A 17,122-nucleotide genomic window follows, 5' to 3' on the forward strand; every position below is an offset into this window, starting at 1 on the left:
ATACAATAGTTTTACATAGTATGTGTAAAATTAACGAAGAAAGTTCTGTCGCTTTTTGACCTATCACCTTAGAGCATCGATATGTCACCTAAGACCAGGGGTGTAGCCAGCAGGTTTCTGTAGGAGGGGCCCAAAGTTTTTGAAAGGGGGACAGCTACAATCTAAAAAAATGTGATGCAGCTAGTGTTTTTGAAGCCTGAAAAAAACTGGAAATGTTTGGTTTCCTTCCGGAAAACTAAAAACACTGTTTTTAGCTTATTATTATTATTATTATTATTATTATTATTATTATTATTATTATTATTATTATTATTATTATTATTATTATTATATTACAGATAGTTTGTATTATGTTTAACTAAGAACTACTGCCCCCGACCAAACATTATACCTTTGTGCATAACTATTTCAATACACAGAACCGATCTATAAAGGTAAACAAGAAAGTTCTATCGCTTTCTCACCCACCACCTCCGAACATTCATATGTCACCTAACACGTATATGGAAGATCAAGAATAGATCAACAACCTTCTGCAAACGCTCTGGAAGGCCATTTATTCCATCGCGGTAGAGGTTGGTGTTCCGTGAAGCGAAGAAGGTATCAACTGCATTTTGCACCTCTACTTGGGATTTGAGCCAACATCCTTTTAAGGTGATTGTCCAAGGAAGGGAACAGATGATAATCGGACGGTGCAATGTCCAGGGAGTATGGCGGATGCCTCCAGGGTTTTGAGTTTTCTCGAACACGGCTCAACTGCTAACAGTAGACAGTTGCATTAATGTTCTGCTCTGACCAGCCGGTAGCAGTTCCCGATGCACAATGTCGCGAGCAGTCCACCAAACACACAGCAGGACTTTCTGTTGCATTACTGGTTTCAGCTGTTTTGGAACCAGTTCATGGGATTTTAACCAATGATGACGACGCCATGGAGCTTCTCATCACATGTCAACATCCTGTCCTGAAATGGCTCATTCCTCAGACGAGACAGCAAAGAAACACAGGTGTCTGCTCGCATAGCCTTCTGGCCCGGAGTTAATTCATGTGGAACCAATAGACTCAAACTGTAGTGCTTCCCAAGTTGATGGAGGTGCTGCCGGATGGTTTCTCCACTCACATTGAATGTTAGCCCCAGTTCCTCACAGGTCTCTCCACTGTTCGCCTCAATTGCTACCTGAAGATCTTCATTTTGTATATGTGTTGGTCTTCCGGCACGTGGTGCGTCTTTCGTGAGTGTTTTGTCACAGTCCTTAAACTTTCTAAACCACCCTTGCACTGTCTGGGTAATCACGACACCATCACGAAAGGCCTGAGATATCTTCCGCCCCACTGCAGTGGCGTTTGACCCAAGTTTGAACTCGTACAGCATACACACCCTTATGACGCTCTGTGGAGGTTCCATATTCACTCTGTCCTTACATAAGTTCACGTTGTAACTGAACTGCCACAAGCAGGTAGAATGTTGGATATACCCACACCAACACCTTACCATCGCCTTTTCTCCATTAGCATTCAACTCACGGTGTGAGGATCAATTGAACACAGACCTCCACAAAAAGTAACAGAACTTTCTTGGTTATCTTTATATATCTCACAGGACATAATATGTTTCGTATAGAGAATATATCTATATTAAACTTAAAGTATTAATATCTCGAGTTCCGGAAGTCGGAATGTCAAAAATCCTTCAGATTCGTGTTCCTTTTTCTTGTAATCTAGTTTACGAAATATATAAAAATCAGGTTTACTTCCGTGGTAACTTTATGTTCGAATATCTCGAGTTACGAAATTCGGAATGTCAAAATTCCTTCAGATTCGTGTTCCTCGTAGTCTAATTTACAAAATATATAAAAATAAAGTGGGGTCCAGTTTGCTTCCTTGGTCACTTTATGATCGATTATCTCGAGTTCCGAAATTCGAAATGTCAAAATTCCTTCAGATTCGTGTTTCTCGTGGTCTAATTTACAAAATGCATAAAAATTCAGGTGGGGTCCAGTTGCTTCCCTGCAGCCTACTTTTCAACGAAACTGAGTTTTCCAGACTGTACATTTTGCTTCAAACTGAGTTCTGCCCTGGCTAACATCCGCAAATTCGCTTCTATAAGAGTCGTTCAAGTTACACTTGAAATTGTCGTTCGCCATTCTTGTAGCTTATGAAGGCATGAATAATTCAAGTATGTTTGTCACAACATCTACAAACGAATATTCATTCGTATAGAACCTCCAATTCATTACATTAAAAACACATGAACTACACAAAGAAAACTATTGTGCATTACAGCAGATCTCTTATTAGCAAATGGCCCTACACCCGAGCACTGCTCAGATAGCTCACAGCCTGAGCCTGAGCGCGAGTCCAAATTTAACTCAATCGCGATTAAGATTGTCAGAGGTGTAGCGGTTTACGTTGAATATACCAACACTTTATCCACTAAGTCGTCTTAGATTTTCTCCAATCCCAAAAAGCGGGTGGTTTTTAGTGATTAAGATATGTTTAAGCGAGGGACGAATATAGAACCCGAAAATCGGGTGATACCCGCAAAAATCGGGTAATATGACAACACTAAGCTAAATAGGAAATAAGGTATATCCCTATTTAAGATCACTACACCTGCAACTCATGAAATCCAATTTGAAATCTCATCCACTTAGACTGAAATCTTTTATATTATCATTACTCTTTCACCTTGTTTTTAAATAGTACTGCCACTCTTTCTTTTATTAACAAAAAACACCACCTCCCTTTCTTAAAAAAAAGAAAAGAAAAAAAATTTAGATCGCAATACACAATTTTATTGTTGATTTGTTGCCACTCCGATAAATGTGAATGTTGTGATTTTCCATGTGTTGACTGGTTTCTTATCGCAAGTCCCAGACAACTGCAATAGTTCATACGTGAAGGGGACACCGATCATATTTTATTCTATATCTTTTTACTTCCCAATAACGATAGCCGTGCCCCTTTGTGAGAAACTGCAATTTATTCTTTTTTATTCTGCCAATTGTAAAAGTATACTAAACAAGAATTTCCCTACACATTTAAGGCATTTTAAGAAAAAATATTCTCTTTCCCCTCTGCAAATTTTGAAAATTTTTTCCCTACGCCGAGGGAAATTTCCTTCCATCTGGCAACTGTGAGCCGAAGATAGGAAAGATTCTTTGCTGTTTTCTCGTCGTCACTTGATATTAGTGCTGTCGAATTTTTTGTGACTTTTGCAGTTTTCGGTTTTTGAGAAAACCGGTTTTCTGAAAACCGAAAAAGGGTTTTCAAAACCGAAACCGCAAATGCGGTTTTCAAAAGCGAAACCGCAAAAACGGTTTTCAAAAGCGAAACCGCAAATGCGGTTTTCAAAAGCGAAACCGCAAAAACGGTTTTCAAAACCGAAACCGCAAAAACGGTTTTGAAAACCGAAACCGCAGATGCGGTTTTGAAAACCGAAACTACAAATGCGGTTTTGGAAACTGACATTTCGGTTTTATGAAATTTCACTTTTTTTCAAAAACCGGTTTTCGGTTTTTTCAAAAACCGATTTCGACAGCACTAGTACGTACATTGTTCGATTACAGTACTTCTTTCTTCTACGAATAAATACACAAAAATAAAATAAAATAAAATAAAATAAAATGAACATAAAATATGCACACGTTTTCTTTATTTTTCTAATAGCCAAGCAGGGTTTTCTGTGTACATTGCTGCTTGGCTGCTTGACTTTCCGCATACTGTTTAGTCTGAGAAATTATACTAAGTGAATCAGAATCATTTTTTCGTAAGGCAAATTTTTGCAGTTCCTTTAAACTTCTGAGAGAATCTTGATATGTATTTATTTTACACTCTTCTTGGAACTCGGTATCGTATTCCTCTTCTTCCTCTATCTCGTTTTTTTCTTTCCGACATTCTGTATGATTCTTGATTAAGTTGCGGGGATTAAGGACAATTTGTGGGGGTGAATATGAGTAGTGGTTGGGGAAGGTAAACACTGTCCAGAAATATTTAACAAAAGAACTAACATTTTATCGCAGACAGCGTAATGTATATGTCTCACAAAATGTCTAAACTTCTTCTCAACACTGTAGTCCGGAACTCAGAATTTTCCGTTAAATGTTTATTTTTTCTTTCCGTTGTCCGCGTAACACAGTTTCCGCTTAATGAAGGGACTTTTTACATGTTTTGTTCTTCAAAATTCATGGGACCGTGAAATATTTCCGTTTAAGACAGTTTTCCGTTTAATAAAGGGTCCGTTGAAGACAGGTTTTACTGTATATATATATATGAGAATTTTAAGACAAATTGCATTCAAATTATGCCAAATATTGTATATTCATAAATACAATATGGGGGCCCCTGCCTCTTCCCCCCAAGGATCGGCACCCTTGTATGTAAACCGCAGGAAAACGTGAAAGTGAATGCTGCCTAATTTCAGAAAACTATCTTAAACCCAATAGCCTACCAGAAAGACATCCCTCATTTATAAGGAAATAAACAGAACAAAATGCTGATCTACATAGACGAAATGTCCAGTCATACATCATCATCTCTCTGGGTTTATCATGATTCAAGAGTTCAGGTTATCTCCTTTCATGACATCCTGACGCCAGCCCACTGCATTTCTGCACACTTGGACTGTTAAAACGATGTATATGTATACAACACCGCCTTCAGTCGGATATGGAAAGCCTGCAAAAGAATGGGATGGAATGTCTATGCCTGTGCTCCAACGTAGTTTGTTGCATAGGAAATTTGTTTATTGTAGGACAGTTCATAATGATGATCGTCCAATAGAACATAAACTGTGATGGCGGCACAGCTTTTCATAGGTAAATATGCTTTGAAAGTCGATCAATCTTTTGCAATGTAGCCCCCATTTACAACAAATCGTCGCGGGAAAATTTATTTCATTTCAGTTTAAGTGGTGTAGTAGATTATGGTTCTACGTACATTTTGTTAAGCATATTGAATTTTTTTACACTACGATGCTATTAGAATTAATGTATAATTAACGCAATTTAAAATAATAATATATAAAAGATAACACTTCATAAAAAAATATATTTAACAGCGAATATATAGATATATATACGTCCACCTGAAACAACTGCACCTATCACTCGTCTACATTCAAGCACTCTAGCAGTTTATAACGAAATTAACAATACATATAAGTTACATTCTTAGTTGTAAATCGTCAATTGCTTACAAGATAATGTTAGTTTCAAGAATAATCAGAACTTACCTGAAGAATCAGAGCTCTGGAGTAGCAACTGTTTAGCACTTTCATTCTTTCCGGTTACCTCTTCTTCAAATTTCTTTTCTCTTGATTTTAACCTATCGCTAAATCTCACTAACTTGTCTATGTCGGAATCTGAACTGGAGCCTACGAAGAAAATCATTAATTACTTCATACAAATGATTGCCTAGTTGTTTTCAATGATGGTTTATCATTTGATTACGCAATATCGAATACGAACAATGTTGTAATGTCCCACCTTTAGGAATCCCACCTCTTATAGTAAAAGAAATAGAAAAATTCAACTTTCTTTACACAACTGCTTACTTCAGCTATTAAACAAAAATTTGTTACATACATATACTATTGCTTTCACTAATTTGCAATTACCTCTCATTTTGTGACACCAATGTGCCCCGCTTTATGGCATGCCTCCGTGCTACTTGCCTTATGTACTACAATCAACTAACACCACTAACAACTGTCGGCTGTATGTACAGTATATCCTGTATTGACACCTCGTGATTCTAGATCAAAACAGCGCAAACATTAACAGCGATGGGCGAAAACCGCGTGTGTAAATATAGCGTGGACAAAAACAGCGCATGAACAAAAACCGCGCTAGGACAAAAACAGCGCATGCAAATACCGCGTGAACAATAACAGCGCATCAACGAAAATCGCGCAAGGACAAAAACACCGCATGCAAATACCGCGTGAACAATAACAGCGCATCAACGAAAATCGCGCAAGGACAAAAACACCGCATGCAAATACCGCGTGGACAAAAACAGCGCATGCAAATATCACGTGGAGAAAAACAGCGCTTGCGAATACCGCGTGGACAAAAACAGCGCATGCAAATACCGCGTGAGCGAAAACAGCCCATGGACAAAAACCATAGATGAACATTTTGCACTAGGCTCGCTCGCGCTCGAGATCACTTCTTTCAACTGGGCTCGCGATCACTTACCTCAATTGGGCTCGCGCTTCCGACCGCTTTCCTGAACTGTTCTCTCAATCACTCTCGGTCACTTGGGCTCGCACTCACCTCTCTCGACTGAGCTCGTAGTCATTCGAGCTTGCACTAACACGAACGGGTCACGATATGAATTAGGTTGAGAACCATTGCCACGCTGTTTAAAATTTTTATAAATATCTTTAGGAAAGATGAGCCAGGAACAATTACAGAAGAAGTCCCTCAAGTTTGACAACCCAAATATTTTTACTGTTTCATATTGCATACTTGACAGGCATTCTTCCTAGTTAAATAGATATAAGGACAAAAACAGCGTATGGACAAAAACCGCGCGGCAAACAGCGCATGAAGAAAACCCACGCAAGGACAGAAACAACGCATGCAAATACTGCGTGAACGAGAACAGCCCATGGACGTTTTGCCATGGACCATAGATCGGTCGCGCTCGAGTTCACTCCTTTCAACTGGGCTCGCGATCACTTACCTTAATGGGGATCGCGCTCACTTCTCTCGACCGGGCTCGTACTCACTCGGGCTTGAATTCACACGAGCTTGCACTCACTTAAGCTCACGCTAACGTTCCTCAACTAGGCTCGCACTCAGGATCACTTCTCTCAGCTTAGCTTGCAGTCACTCGGGCTCCCGATCATTTCCAGAAACTGGGATCGCACTCAATTCTCTCGAATGGGCTCGCTCTCACTAATCCTAAATGGGGTGGCGCTCATTCGGACTCGCCCTCACTTCTTTCAACTGATCTCGCGCTTACTGAGGCTCGCGATCACTTCTCACAACTGGGCTCGCGCTCGCTCAGACTCATGCTCAATTATTCAGCCGGAGCACGGCTGAGCGCGAGTGCCGAGCTCACAAGCCTCGAACTCGCTAGTTTGGACACCTATGACAAAAGCAGCGCATGCATGGCCCGCAATGCACATCCTTTCCCAAAACAAACATTAAGACAATAATTGTGAGACTACTCTGGCAAAGTACACTAGTTCTTGCGCTGAACCCGACTCTTGGCTGGATCGCGCTGACTTGAAGTATTTCAGGCTTTACTATAGACTTTATCTTACTGTTGATTCCTGCCAGTCAGGACTATATTAAGAAGTAACACTTTCCAATCGTAACACTTCCGATTTTGACAATATTTGGCAGGTAGATACTACAAATAAAACAAAGGAATACGTGTTTCTCGCGGAAAAACGGTTTTATGGGACAAAAGCTCTCACAAAAAATTTTGAAAGTTGGTGTTTGAAAGGCAAAAAGAAGTGGACCGAAGTGAACGAAATTGTGCACAGATATTGTAAACGTAAAATGAGGGAATACGTGTTTTGTATTTTCCTAGAGAATATGGTTAGATGGGGCACGGGCCCCTCAAAACCTTGGATCACGAAATATCAAGTGCTAATAACAGTATGTCAGATGTATAAAGAACATGAATTGCAACGAAACTTTGCAAATAAACAAATACGGAATAAGCAAAAATAAACAAATACTTTTTTTCTGAGAAAAGACGGTTTTAGGGTGCAAAAGCCCCCACACAAAATTTTGAAAGTTGACGATTGAAAAGCAATATGAAGCGGACCAAAGTGAATAAAATTGTCCAGATATTGTAGACGAAAAATGAGGGAATGTGTTTCGTATTTTTCTGAAAGAAACGGTTGAGTAGGGCACGGACTCCTCCAAACCTTTGATCATGAAATATGAATAGTGATAATAACAATATATCAAAAGTTCCAAAAGGACATGAAGAATTGCAACGAAACTTTGTGTGGGGACAATACGCAAAAAATAAATGAATAAGTCTTTTATTTTCTGAGGAAAAACGGTTTTAGGGGTCAAAAACCCAACCCAAAATTTTGAAAGTTGACGACCGAAAGGCAAGAAGTTAATCAAAGTGAATGAAACTGTATACAGGTATTGTAGACGTAATATGAGGGACTATATTTTTCGTATTTTCCTAATAATAATAATAATAGTAATAATAATAATAATAATAATAATAATAATAATAATAATAATAATAACAATAATAATAAAGGAGGGGTTGGGTGAGCCACAGACCTTCTAAACCGTTGATTACAAAATATCGAAAGTGCAAATAGGTATACGTCAGAAGTTTCGAAAGGATATGGAGAATTGGAACGAAACTTCGTGTAGGGACAATTTGAAAAAAAAAAACACTGTTGGGGCCAAAGCCCCCTTCGAAAAAAGTTAATATTACCGTAATGTTGCAGGTAGGAGTGGACCGAAGCAAATGAAATTGTGTGTAGATATATATGTAAAATAAGGCCTTTTGTCTTTCTCAAGTGTCCCTATCCGATTTGATTCAAATTCGACACATCAACAGCAAGGAGGAAATAAATCGACACGTGTTTTTGTTTATGCGGAAAAACATTGTAAGGGTTAAAGGCGCCTCCTGCAATACTATAAAATACGCTATACTCTTTGTGCTTACTGTTGATCTGCCAAATTTAAAGAAATCGGATGGAGACACTTGTGAAACACGAAAGGCCTTATTTTACATATACAATTTTTACGCACAATTTCGTTCGGTTCGGTACAATCCTTCTGCCACCCAACTCCTCGGTCCATCGGTCTTTTTTTTTTCCTTTCAGAAAATACGAAACACATTCCCTCATGTTACTTCTACAATATCTGTACACAATTTCATTCACATCGGTCCACTTCTTGCCTTTAGGACGTCAAATTTCAAAATTTTGGGTGCGGCTTTTGTCCCTAAAACCGTTTTTCCGCAGGAAATAAAAAATTCGTATTCGTTTATCTTTTGCTTATTGTCCCTACACAAAGTTTTGTCCCAATTTTTCATGTCTTTTAGGCAATTCTGACATACTGTTACTAGCACTTTTGATATATCGTGATCAAAGGTTTGGAGGGGTCCGTGAACCACTCAATCGTTTTATCCAGGAAAATACGAAAAACGTATTCCCTCAATTTACGTTTACACATCTGTGCACAATTTCGTTCACTTCGATCCACTTGTTTTCGCCTTTCGGACGTCAACTTCCAAAACATTTGGTGGGGCTTTTGTCCCCTAAAATCGTTTTTCCGCAGAAAATAAAAAACACACGTACTCATTTATTAAATGTGTAGTATCTACCTGACAAATTTTATCAAAATCGGAGTGTTACATTTGGGAAGTGTTACTTATTAGACACGCGTTACGCAAAACGGGACAAACAGACCATCCAAGATGTAAATGCGAAGAAATAGGCACACCAGAACATCGCGTATTATGGTGTCCATTACTGGAAGAACGGCTAGAGGGAAGAGATTAAATAAAAAGGAAAAATAAACGATATTATAGCTAATGAAGACTATAAGATATTAAGCAAAATATCGAATAACTAATCAGAGGTAATAAGAGGACAATATACTAGGACAAATGATTAAAATTGTAAACAAAACGGAGAAACACCGAAATAGAAGTGATGTTTACAATAGTGTAGCTGAATGAATGGAAGAGTGGTTGTGAATCTTTCTGGGCCGGAGGACTCCTCAAGGAACGTCGGCATTCCGCGTGTCCCAGAAAGGAACTGTATGCTTGCACTCGGTATATTCCCGGGTAAAACCGGATACGAACTCTGGATATATCGTGTGTGTGTGTGTGTGTGTGTGTGTGTGTGTGCGTCGGGAACGGTGTCGGAAAGCGTGTTTTGTGTAAATAGTTAGTTTATAAATACCTTTAATGAAAAAATGTGTCGGAACGGAAGCACAATCCTGTATCCGCATTGCCGTATTCAAATGACATGCGAATCTCACTAGGGACATACATGAACATTCGCCCGGACATCCGAATCAAACCTAGTCCATTCGATAAACATAAAAATATGCTCATGCACTAAAAGTTAGGTGCCATGGACAATGGAATAAGTTCCTGGAGCCCATTAATCATGTTAGCATTAAAAAAAATTGTAGACTCGCAATGAAAAAGATATTGCATCAACACTGTTCATTGGAAAGTCATGCTTTATAATTCTTTCTCTTCAGTACGGAACAAGTTCTCTAGAGGTAATATGTATTGGCGCCCATATCGTATTTGAAAACGGGCAATTGGGAAAAATTCCCTCCGAAAATACCTCCTATCAAATTTGGCCCCCTCTGGAGTGGCCTCAGAAAAAAGCACACAATCCAAATGTGTCTTGAAAAATACTACAGGGGTTACAAAATGAGTGTACCAAGTTTCGTTTTGTAAGACGGAATAGATGAAGGGAAAGGTTGTATACCAATACGCTACGTATATACAAAACCGAACCGATGACTTGACCTATAAAGAGAACACAATATTAAAAAAGTATAAACGCAAAACTATTTATTGAGATATCAAGAATTGTACGTTTGCTTTGGGAAAGGGAGCTCGGGTTCGCGAGCTCACTCGTGCTCAGCTGGGCTCGGGCTCAATAATTGAGCGAGAGCCCGAGCCTTAATTATATAAGTGAGCGCGAGTCCGAGTGAGAGTGAGGCCAGTCAAGAGAAGTAAGTGCGAGCGCAAGTCCAGTTCGGGGAAGTGATGCTCGAAGCGCAAGCGAGTCTAGTGCAAAATGTTCATCTATGATTTTTGTCCACGCTGTATTTGCATGCGCTATTTTTGTCCTTGCGCTGTTTTTGTCCTTATATGTATTTAACTAGGAAGAGTACCTGTCAATTATGCAACCTGAAACACAGTAAAGACATTTGGGTTGTCAAACTTAAGCTAACGATTTTTTTTTTCGAAAAACTTTTAGTTTTTCGAAAACGGAAAACGAAAACTGCCGATAAACGGAAAACGGATAACTTTCGTAAAACTGAATTCATTTCATTTGTTAGTATTTCCAAACTACAGTATACTATGCATACGTATAGGAAGTCTTATAGAACGGCTATGTTCATCTCTCTGTCTATGCATCCGTTCGTCTGTCAGCTGACATCAGAGCAAAAGCGGTTAGAAATAGCAAGAAGCATAGTTTTGCAACATGAACAGATTCATCTAATCCATTTGACTTTTATTTAATCCAGAAGTAGTAGAGATTTATCGCTTTCTGCTATTGTTGATCACCACAGAACACAAACGGTAATATATAGAAAGACACGGTTTTCCAGAACCAATTCAGTGTCCCAAGAATATATTCAATGTTGCACTTGCAGTTTAAGCTATACATAAGTGTCGGAAGTCTTTAGAATGGCTTTGTCCGTCTGTCGGTCGACAGGTGTCAGAGAAAAAAGAGTAGCGGATACTGAGAAGTCGTTTCTTGTGATCGATTTAGAGCCCCTAAAATAGGTTCCTTCTCCTCCATTAACCCTACATTCAAGCCGTAAGTTTTTGGTTTCAACTTTCATCGCTATAGAACGAAAAGAGTAATAGATAGCGAGAAGCAATCTATTGCAAACAATTTAGCGTCTTAAGACAACATATCCACAACATTCAATCAAAACCAGAAATTGTTTATATTTACTATTATTTCCGGTTTCAATACTGAATTACGATTATCTAGATATAGATTTTTGCAATCGATTCAGCTTCCGAGAAATAGGTCTATCTTTTCCATTAATCCTCTATTCAGATTGGAAGAAGTTGTTTAAAATTACCGTTTTCGGTTTCAACATTGATCGATATAGAACAAAAATAGTAACAGATAGAAACAAGTTTTTTTTTTTAATCAAATCGATATAGCGTCTCAAGAGTATATAAACTATATATCATCACAACCCACAATACTATTGAAACCGAAAGTGGCTGAATTTACTACTATATTGATTTCAATACTGATTTTTATAAAGCAAAAACTAGGAGAAATTGGAAATTGAACGGAAAATGAATTATCACCAGAAACATCATCTCGTATTGATGGATTATTAGCAAGTGTATTGAAACATACGAAATCAAATATATTAAAACCTTTACAGTATATATTTAACCTAAGTTTAGAAACAGGTTTATTTCCTAATGATTTTAAGACTGCTGTAATAAAACCTATATATATAAAAGGCTCGAAGGCTGATCCTAATAACTATAGACCTATACCAATCCTCAGTAACGGTGCTAAAATGTTAGAGAAATGTATAAAGAGAAGATTAGTTAATTTTCTTGAACAAAATAAATTCTTTTCCTCAAATCAATATGGATTTCAAAAAGGTAAAAGTACATCAGAGACAGTGTACAATTTAACAGAGATAGTTTGTAAAAATGTTGATAAAACTGAAAAAGTAATTGCAGTTTTCCTCGACTGCAATAACTGCTAAAGCATTCGACACAATATCACACAAAATTCTCTTAAATAAACTAGAAAGATGTGGAATAAGGAGTATATCGCTATCTTGGTTTAGCAGTTATTTGAAAGACAGAAAACAGGCCGTCCAAATAGGTAACTTTCAAGGAAATTATTTATATGTAAAACAAGGAGTCCCACAAGGAACTGTATTAGGCTTAATATTATTTTTAATTTATATAAATGATTTGTGTAATTTAAAATTGGACGGGCATATACAATCATTTGCTGATGACACCTCTTTTATATTTACTGGTAAAACATGGACAGATGTATTCAAGAAAACTAAAGCAGAAATGAAGAAAGTGAAAAATGGCTTGATAATCATGTTAGTATTACCTAGGTAAATGCTGAAAAAACAGGTATATAACTGGTTTTCGCGACCTTTAACAGGACGGCCGGAAAACGTCACTAAAATTGCACTATTGTCAAAATACTGAAAAATATAACTGTAGTCCTCTTATTAGTGAAACTAAAGTAAAACACTTAGGTATATTTATTGATAAGCATCTAAAATGGTCTTCTCACATTACACATATTGCCACAATATTAAGAAAATTATTATATAAATTTGTTCAATTATGAAACATTGTAATCATAAAAACATTACGTACTGTATATTATGCTCTTGTAAATAGTATACTTACATATGGTATGTTAATTTGGGATGCTGCTTACCCTACTCATTTAAAATCTTTGATTGTTCAGGAAAATAATATTGTAAGAATATGTTTAAAATAGAGACTTGAAAGTAGACTAGATAGACTCTATGACCAATTTTCAGTGTTAACACTTTCAAAATTATATTTGCAGAAGGTATTAATATATGTTAAAAAGGAGAGTAACAAATGGGACATAATAAACATGTATATAACCAGAAATGTGACCAAAAAAATAGAAATTAAAGCAACGTGTAAATCTATAACTCAATATCAAACATATTACAGAGCTCCGAAGATCTATAACGAACTCCCACTCCGAATCAAAGACGAAAGTAATTTCAAAGCATATAAAAGGTTAATTTTACAGTGGTTAAAAGGATCAAAAAGCATTTAAAAAGCTATTGTTAGCTAAAAGTAAGAATTATAAACCTCATATGTTACGGTAAGTAAATAAATAAATAAGTAAAACATGAGAATCAGGCTCATTTGCATTAGCTTATGTGAGCATTTGCTTATAAGCGATTTTTTTATCTTTTCTTTAGTGTTTGCATAAGAAATACGAAAATTTCACAATATAGAAATAAGTGCATTGAATTAATCTGCCCGACACCGGAAGATAGACATGACTTCTGAAAGTCCAAAGTCCTGTCATATAAATACCGGGTACGTTAAACTCTGTTAATAAAGGGAATCTAGGAAGTCCGATTTTCTTTGGAGAAGTAATAGCACTTACAAGTAGGAAATTTGACTTGCTAATTTCAGTAGCAGTTAATTTTTCCTTATACTTTTATTTTATTCCATTAATATTTTGTATATTATATTTTATAATTTAGTATGTTTATGTATTTTATGTATATTCTTTAATATATTGGATACATCCAATACATACATTTTCTTTCTTTAAACAAATAATAAATAAATAAAATAAAAGTGGTTCTCAACCTAATTCCCATCTTGACCCGGTCGTGTGAGTGCAAGCCCGAGTGACTACGAACCCAGTTGAGACAGGTGAGTGCGAGCCTAAGTGACCGCGAGAACAGTCAAGGGAAGTGATCGCAAGTGCGAGCCCAGTTGAAAGAAGTGGGCTGGAGCGTGAGCGAGCCTAGTGCAAAATGTTCATCTATGAGTTTTGTCCATGGGCTGTTTTTGTTCACATAGTATTTTAATGCGCTGTTTTTGCCCTTGCGCAGTTTTCTAGTTGAACTAGGAAGAGTGCCTGTCAATTATGCAACCTGAAACACGGTAAAGACATTTGGGTTGTCAAACTTAAGGGACTTCTGCTGTAATTGTTTCTGACTCATCTCTCCTAAGGATGTCTATAAAAATCGTAAACATTTTGTGGCAGTGGTTCTCAACCTAATTCATATCTTAACCCGTTCGTGAGTTTAAAAACAAGTGATCGCGAGCGCGAAAGATTGCGAGAACAGTTGAGGGAAGCGGTAGGAACCGCGACACCAATTGAGGTAAGTGAGCGCGAGCCCAGTTGAAAGAAGTGAGCTCGAGCGCGAGCGAGGCTAGTGCAAAATGTTCATCTATGGTTTTTGTCCATGGACTGTTTTGTTCACGCGGTATTTGTATGCGGTGTTTTTGTCCTTGCGCGGTTTTTGTTCATGCGCCGCTTTTATCCACGCGGTAGTTGCACGCGTTGTTGTTGTCCTTGCGCGGTTTTGTTCATAGGCTCTTTTTGTCCACGCGGTATTTGCATGCGCTGTTTTTGTCCACACGGTATTTGCATGCGGTTTTTGTCCTTGCGCTGTTTTGACCTGATACCCCAACTCACACATTTTATGTGTTGCAAACTACACGTGTTTCCACTATTTTGATAATTTTTTATAACCATCTATATGTATATAACATATATGAACACACTAAGGCTAATTTACTTATCCAGTGAATTTGTGTGTATTGTTGTGTTGTGCACACAGATTTCTGTATCTTCAAGTTCTCCCTGACATGTTGTAAAGAATAGATGGAGTTGTGGTTCAAACAGCTTTTTCCATTATGTTAGAAATCCTTTGTTTATCATGTATCGATGTAGAAGCACGCACGCTTTTAAGATATGTAACTTATTGTTTATCCCTATTATTCATACATTCCTCTCCCTCCTCCATATACACACACATATATTGCAAGGCGTTCCTCATTATTATAACTTTGTCCGTTCGCATCAGTCATGTCTTAACAATTCAAATGCGGATTCCAGAGACTTGCGAGCATGATTATGAATCATGCAAAACAAATTACTACCAGTGTGACGAATATCGCTGAAAATTTAAACAGTAGTAACATTACAAATGCACGTAGATGCAAGGAACACCGCGGACAATTTGTGTATGTATGATAATTTTTACATTCCATTTCTCGAACCAACAAACTAACAAGACAGGCTCAAAGGGAGCTTTTTAAAATACACACACATATATATTGTACTACGTATATATTTTGAAATACACACACATATATATTGTACTACGTATATATTTTGAAATACACACACATATATATTGTACTACGTATATATTTTGAAATAATCGTTCAACTTCTCAGCACAGTTTTCTCTTGTACTTTGTACTCTTATGTTTTAGCAAGTTTCTGCCTGAATATGAAACATAAAACAGTTTCAAAATTTCCAATCTTTACATTGCAATGAAAAAGGTAACATTCTGAATTTTCTTAATTTGATTCTTCTTTTCAAAAAGTTACAAGGACAATATAAAGGGTGGCCCATTTTAATCTTTCCACGGAAATATTTCGAAAACGGTTGAACATAAATGAACTGAACAAAAGCTCAAATAGGAAATACGATGGGGCAAATCGAATGGTGATGTCGGGGTGCCCCGCAGGGCCGCTCTTCAACTTTAAAATTTTAAATGGAAACATGGGGCGAGTGGCACCTCGTTCGATAGATCTTCATACACTAAACAGCGTTGTGGCAAAAGATTGTTTCACATGGGTCACCGTTTTCAAAATGACCGCCAAGACATGGTGCCTGTATCAGATAAAACGTCCAGTACTACTAATATGAAAACGGTTGAAGGTAATAACGGATGAACAGAATTAAACTCCTATAGGAAATCACAGAGGGTATTTATCATTCCAGGGCACGAAAATGTTGCAATAGACGAGATGATGATTTGAGTAAAAGTGACACAATGCAAAGAAGGAAATTAGTTCCTAGAAAATCATCGTTCCAATGTCCTCCGTTAGTGAGTGAAGCAGAACAGGAAGGAACGATGAAATTGCAAATGAAAGAATAGTTTTTGCAAATTGTATCTACACAACAAAATTATCTGAAATGTGTTTTTATAACAGATAGATGTCTGTAATGGAAAAAAGGGGTTGAAAAACTTGTTAAATGGTACCTTCCATTTTGATTACAGGCAATGATTTGTGCAAAAATGAATCAACTGAAATGCGAAACCAATTTGTTAAACAATGCAATTTTAGGAGAACGTGTACAAACGTTGGTTATGCTCAAAAGTCGTCTGCACAATATTGATTCATTACAGAGCCAGTCACTTGTACACCTAAGTGTTTCACGAGTTTTATCCTGTTCATTTATCTCTAACCGTTTTCATATTAGTGGTACTGGACATTTTATCTGATACAGGCACCATGTCCTGGCGGACATTTTGAATACGGTGACCGATATGAAAAATTATTTGCCACAACACTTTTTAGTTTTTATAGATCTAACGAACGAGATATCACTTGACCTATGTTTTTTCCATTGATAATTTTGAAGTTGGGCCCTGGGGGTCACTACGACATCATTCGACGTGCTTTACGTCATTTTCCTGTTGCACTTTTTGTTCTGTTCATTTATCTCCAACCGCTTTCATATTAGTGCTACTAGACGCTTAATCTGATACAGGCGTCATTTCTTAACGGCCATTTTGAACACGGCGACCGATATGAAAAATCTTTTGTTACAACTCTGTTCAGTGTTTGAAGGTCTATCGAACGAGGTATCACTTGCCCCATGTTTCCGTTT

General features: G+C 37.4%; 1 protein-coding gene across 1 annotated transcript in view; it reads right to left on the reverse strand.

Moving 5' to 3' along the window:
• The window catches only part of LOC145680958 (uncharacterized), a gene marked incomplete in the record, with an annotated part of 264,706 nt that overhangs the window by 165,969 nt on the left and 81,615 nt on the right, over nt 1-17,122 (reverse strand). Inside the window, 1 exon segment of the mRNA XM_081752173.1 lies at nt 5,231-5,371. Coding sequence (XP_081608299.1) covers nt 5,231-5,371 — 141 coding nt within the window.

This window comes from Thermobia domestica, chromosome 3, assembly GCF_964235325.1.
Source record: "Thermobia domestica chromosome 3, izTheDome1.hap1.1, whole genome shotgun sequence".
Taxonomy (NCBI): domain Eukaryota; kingdom Metazoa; phylum Arthropoda; class Insecta; order Zygentoma; family Lepismatidae; genus Thermobia; species Thermobia domestica.